The 5,961-nt window shown below is 55.6% G+C and overlaps 1 protein-coding gene across 2 annotated transcripts; it reads right to left on the bottom strand.

Annotated features, from left to right (window-relative positions):
• Window positions 1-1,296: 1,296 nt before the first annotated feature.
• Window positions 1,297-5,652, bottom strand: LOC131502743 (putative MAGE domain-containing protein MAGEA13P). Of its 2 annotated transcripts, none has more exons than XM_058713706.1 (2): window positions 5,521-5,652; window positions 1,297-2,862 (listed from the first exon to the last, which is right to left on the bottom strand). In XM_058713706.1, the coding sequence occupies exon 2, from the start codon at window positions 2,794-2,796 to the stop codon at window positions 1,783-1,785; it is 1,014 nt and encodes a 337-aa protein (XP_058569689.1). In that variant the 5' UTR covers window positions 2,797-2,862; window positions 5,521-5,652; the 3' UTR covers window positions 1,297-1,782. The 2 variants fall into 2 exon arrangements, with proteins under 2 accessions (XP_058569689.1, XP_058569688.1); XM_058713705.1 differs by lacking the exon at window positions 5,521-5,652 and adding an exon at window positions 5,085-5,351.
• Window positions 5,653-5,961: the final 309 nt, after the last annotated feature.

The raw sequence follows: 5,961 nt of genomic DNA, 5'->3' as shown, positions 1-5,961 counted from the left end.
CCCAGGAGCTCTGGGGCTCAGGCAGGCCGGACGGTAGGGAAATAAAGCCCGGACAGTCCACAGTGTTTGATTCTCATTGTCCCCTTCCTTCTTTGGGCCTACTTTGGACACAGGGACCTTCTCTTTGTTTCCTGAAAGACATTGGAACGAAATGAGCCAGAAGACAGAAAGGTGAGCCTCAGGCTGGGAGGAGGGAGAACAGCCTGGGTTTAGACGAATTCAGACCAGGCATCTAGTCCCAGCCCTGTCACGTAGGAGACATGTGACCTTGGGCAAACTGCCAAGTGCTGTGAGCATTAGGTTCTTTACCTGTGAAGTGGGCTTGATGAGTCCTGTCTTGTAGGACCTGCTAGAATGATATATTGGCACGATGCTTGGCTTTTATGGGATCTTTAATAGCTGTGGCTTTTTTTTTAATGTTTATTTTTGACAGAGCATAAGCGGGGGAGGGGGAGAGAGGGGGACAAGAGGATCGGAAGCTGGCTCTGAGCTGTCAGCACAGAGCCCGATGCAGGGCTTGAACTCACGAGCCGTGAGATCATGACCTGAGCTGCAGTCAGTTGCTCGACCAACTGACCTACCCAGGTGCCCCAAATAGCAGTAATTTCTATATGATTTTGACCCCAAACTCTATCATGGTCTCATCAGGGATTGACTGTGTGTGTGTGTGTGTGTGTGTGTTTTCCACGACATCTCAGAGAATGAGCAGCTCCAGGGAGCAAACCACCAAGTGAGCCCAAAATGCTGCTTTGTAAATAGAACTAAAATGTCCCTGTTAGTGGATATATTATTTAATTTGGATATGGGGAAGTCTTCCCCAACAGAACACAACTCATAGCTCCTAGAATTGGAGTCAAGGACTAACTGTTCCTCCTTCCCAGCTGCTCTTGCATCCAAACCACAATTTTCACTCATTTCACCCCCACCGAAAGTCTAGCCCTTGCTTAGAGGTGACATCACGCTCAAGATAACCTAATTAAAATGCCCTTTCAAAGGCGTGGGGCCTCGGCTTTCCCAGGCCAAGGAAAAAGCGCCAGCTCCCCCGCACCACTTCAAAGGACTGTCACCCTATTCTCAGGAACTCTTGTAGACAATGCATACAGAACACTTATCTGTGCACTGCGTTCAGTGGCATGGGGACAGGGGTGCCGTGTGTCTTCCATACGTGCCCCAGGTGGAGACTTCTCTCTGGTTTACCCACGATCCCCAAGGAATTGCTAAGAGCAGTTTTCTATTCTAGACTTTTCTCTTACTTGTAAAACACTTGCAAGAATAAATGAGCCAGTGACCCAGGGCTTTCATTTATTAAGATTTAATTTCTCATGCACACTTTAGCCGAACAAATCCAGGTACAGATCTTTAATTTTACTAGCCAGCAGACTAAACGGGATTCAGGAATCCTAGCATGACCATCTTGTACATTTCCCCCTCTATTTCTCCATCCCATCGATTTTATTGCCGGACTCTTGCGTATTTCTAAGGAAATTCCACTACCTGTGCCATGCTATCTTCTTCCAGATCAGAAAATAAGATCGAAAGTTTCCCAATATGTTTTCCAGAAGAGCAAAATTCTTATTCTTAAGCCTAATGAACAGCAGTAAAGATGTGACCAGGGTCATCCATGAACCTAGACCATGAAGCTAACCTTTCAGAAGCAAGAGCATTTGAAAAATACCAAAACAAACAAAAAAAAAAAAAAGATAAAATCTGCAATTCAGTCCTCCACTGTTTAGAACTTCGACTGCCCTCTTCAAACACAGAGTGGAGGATCTTCCTCAGGCTTCACTCAGGGCGAGAGAAGCTGCTGGATGGGACACTGGAACTTTCACTGGCTGTGACAGTAGTACCATCGGTGGTGGCCACTGTGGCCCGGGCTCGCTCTCTCTCGTCTCGCAAAGCTTCTCCATACCAGTACGGGAAGGAAGTGGGGTCAGTGCCAGTGACCTTGGAAAAAAACTTCAGGACTTTCATCTTGCTGGTTTCAGCGTGGGCCCTGGGGCCCCACAGGAGTTCGTATCGTGGAGGATCGCTGTGGGGCACCTGCTGGTATACCAGGTACTTCTCCTGCACTAAATCTTCGGTGATGAGCTTCCTGGGTTCCCCATAGATGAAATCCTTCCTCCCAGCATACACTCCGATCTCGCTCAGCACCCTCCAGATCCTATCCTCAGGGGCATGGTCGCCCTCCATAAAGATCACACCCAGGATAAGGATCAGGAGGCCGGTCTTGGGCATGCCCTGGTCGTCACTCAGCATCCCATCGTAGGTGAGGTCTAGGGTTTTGATAAGCACGTAGGAGTGGTTGATGGGGTCCACTTCCTTCACTTCGAGGCCAAAGACAACCTCCATGCACTCACAGGCTTTCTTGAAGATCACGGGGAAGTGGTTCTTGTGCTCTTTGATACTCTTCAGCATTTCCGCCTTTGTGATGGGCTTCTTTGCTACATACTTGCCACTCAGAAACTGTAGCAATTTACCTACCATCTTGTCTAGGACATCGCCAGGCAAGATGGCCGGGTCTGGTGGAGCCTGGGAGGCACCTGCATCCCGTCTTGGGCGGCCGGAGCCCTCATTTGATTTGCTCAATAGAATGGCTTCCCCAGACTGCTGGAGAACACCTGGGTTTCCAGCAGCAGGCACCGCCTCTGGGGCGCCCTGGATCAAAGGAGAGAGAGGAGAAGAGGCAGTTTCCTTCTCCTCAGTTGCAGGAACCTGTGCAGCTACCAGGCCCTGAGCCTCTCTTTGGGCCTTAAGGCCTACTTCAAGCTCGTGGCTCTGACTCTCACTGTGAGACATGATGACCGGTGTCGGGGGCAGCAGGCAGAGGTATGGGCAGCAGGTGGGTGACGGCAACCAACTGGCCTGAGGGAGAGAGGAACAGCGTGAAGGACTCAAGTGTGTCAGCTCCGACAAAGGCCATCATAGCAGGTCTTCCCTTCCTTAGTACTCTAGGCATCTCCTGTCTTCCTGATTGGAGAAGGGCTGGACGGACTCTGGGGATCTCTCTTCTGGAACAGGGGGTCATCTGTCCTTACCTTGATGCCTGCCAGGGTCTGGGACTCCTCCCTCTGTTGACCTGAGGTCACCTTCCTTAACCCAAGGCCTCACCGCCGTGAGACAAGAGAGGAGGAAGCGAACGGGGTGCCACATTCAGACGCCATGCCCTGGGTCCTATCTTGTCTGACGGCAGGGGCAGGGGCAGGGGCAGCCGGGCCCCATCTGTTCTTGAGTAGGGGTCCACCGCATCCTCCGTCCTCACATTAACTCCTGGCAGAACCTTAGACTCATGCCTCTGTTAACTGCCTCCAGCTCCCTGAGACCACCAGGTACTTCAAATAGCAGTGAGGGTGCATTACCTCTGGACACTGTGTACCAGGGTTTCCCTAGGCAGAAGCAGGGGGGAGAAGGGGACTTATCTCTCCAAGGGCCAGAGGTGGGGAGAGCCCCCAATCCTTATCCAGGGTCCTCATTTTAACTCCTGGAGAGCTGGGGTTCCTCTCTCGATGGCCTGACATGACTCCCTCTGCTGGTGTGAGGCTGTCCTGTCAGACCAAGGCCTTCACTTCCTTGAGACCAATGAGACAAGTGAAGAGGTGTCACATCCACCCATCCCTGCCCAAGATCTTCCAGGGCTGACAGCAGGGGTTAAGACCCAGGATGTTCTGGGATGGTGGCTCGATTTCATCATCCCTCCTGGTACTTAACTCAGTGGCCAGCAGGAGCTGAGATGCCTACCCCTGGTGACCTGAGTGGCCTTTCCAGACAAAGATCCCTACGTCCCTGAGATCCACCCCCCGCCATGCCAGCTGGAAACGAGGGGGGACTCAGGTAGACTGACATGCTCGTGGGCTACCAGGGGCGGGGCAGGTTTCTGTGGGGACCTCTTTGTCGGGAGTGGAAATTACCCTTAGCCTTCCATTAGCAATTCGTATTGGGCCTGCATTCCTTCCTTTCTGCAGACCTGAGGCTGCATCCCTCACCCCGAGGCTCTGTCTCCTGGAGAGGCCAAATAAGTGAGGGGGTGACAGGGGGTTGCAGGAAGATGCTTCTGCCCTACAGCTCTACTTGGAGCCTCGCAGGGCTGACGGCAGGAGCAGGACAGGGCTGGAGACCCCTCTATCCACGGCTGAAGGTCCTCCTGTCCCACATCAGAGTCCTCACCTTGACTCCTGCAGGGCTGGGGCTCCTTCCCCTGTACTTGAGGTTACACCTCTCAGACCAAGGCTGTCCCCTCCCTAATGCCACCGAGAAGGGACTGAAGCTGGGCTTCGGCCTCCCAGGCCTGCCTGGTGTATACTAGGGTTGATGGCCTGGGGTTGTGTGGGTCTCCGTGCAATTCCCTCCGTGTTCTGGCTTGAGGGTGACCCCCAGCTCTCCTCAGGGTATCCCTATTTATTCCTGGGAGGGCCTGAAGCCACTTTTTGTTGACCTAAGAATGTTGCCCTCAGGGAAACGCCCCCATCTTCCAAAGACACTAGGCAAGGAGGTGAGCAGGGCGGACGGGGCATCTGTATCTGACAGCCCTAGCTGGGGCCCCTCACGGCTGAAAGACAAGACAGGTTTCCGTGGGGCCCGCCCTATCCTCTCGGCCCTAAAGATCCTCACCCTTGTACCTGGCAGGGTCTGAAACTCCTCTCTTCGATCACCAGATATTGGGTCCTTCTGACCAAGGCTCTCACCTCCCTGAGACCCCCGGTTCGGAAACAGAAGGAGGTTCCGCCTGACGCTATCTTCCGGGGTCCCCGGGGGCTGACAGAAGGGGTCATGAGAAACTTCTGGAGAGGTTCCTTAGGGTTTGGGGGGGGGGGGGCGGGGCAGAGCCACAGTCCTTCCCGAGGACTCCCCACCGACTCTCGACGGGGCCTGCGCCCTCTCCCTTTGGCGAACCCGAGAACGAGGCCCGCAGGCCGAGAAACCCATCTCCCAGAAACCACCCACCAGGAAGTACAGAGGGTTGGGGGAGGCGCCTCGGCTCAAGCGCCCTGCTCCGGGCCACCCAAGGCCGACGACCAGGAAGGGTATCTGCGTGCCCCCCCCCCTTATCCGGAAAGAGGTCCCCTCGGCCCCTCCATAAGGGTCTTCACCTTGAGGCCTGGCAGAGCCCGGGCCTCCTCCCTCTGAGGACTTGAGCTCACGCCCCTCAGACAAAAGCCTTTTTTCCCCTCAGGCTCTCAAAATGGAAGCCCGGATTCGGCCCGTCTGGGACCCTGCGCGGGGCCTGTAAGGCAGACGACGAGCGAGGTGGGGGTGGAGAGCAAGAGCTCCCCCTCAGCCCTCATTCTGGGTCCTCACCTTAACCTGCCCCCCCCCCCCAGCCGGCGGCACGTCCCTCCGACCAACCGGGCCCGCTTCCCGTCGGAGAAAGCGAGGCCCTCGGGCTCCCAAGATGGACGTTGGGATCAACCACATCCGGGACCCCGCGGGGGTCCTTCCGGGCAGACCACAGGGGGCGGGGGAGGGGCGTTGGGGCACCCGCTCCGCGGCGAAAGCTACCGGCCAGCCCTCCCTCTGAGTCCTCACCTGACGGGTGCTGGAGCCGGCCCCGTCCCTCCGGTGCCAGAGCTGAGCCCACGCCCGGGACTCCTCCCTCTGGCGACCTGAATCCACGCCCCAAGTGATAAAGACAGCCTCGCGGCCCCCCCGGACCGCCCTAAGGCGGAAGTCAGGTACGTCACTTCCGGGAACTCTGCCTGGGGCCTTCCAGGGACGATTGTGGGGGCAGGGAAGAACTCAGGGCCGTTCGTGTCTGGGGAGAGGACCCCTGGCTCCTCCTCCTGGTTCTTTACCTTGAACTCCCTCTTCTGACGGGAGTCCAGCCCGCTCAGAGGGAACCTCGCTTCCCTCAGATTCCGAAAGGCAGGACGCAACACATCCCTGTCCTCAGCCTGGTGTTTCCTAGAGTTGATACTCCGGGCGGGTCCCGATCTACTTGGAATGGGAAAACCCCTGACCCTTACCTTG

The sequence above is a fragment of the Neofelis nebulosa genome, chromosome X (genome assembly GCF_028018385.1).
Source record: "Neofelis nebulosa isolate mNeoNeb1 chromosome X, mNeoNeb1.pri, whole genome shotgun sequence".
Lineage (NCBI taxonomy): Eukaryota > Metazoa > Chordata > Mammalia > Carnivora > Felidae > Neofelis > Neofelis nebulosa.
Note: the sequence above shows the minus strand (reverse complement) of the source record. Positions and strands in the feature narration are given on the sequence as shown.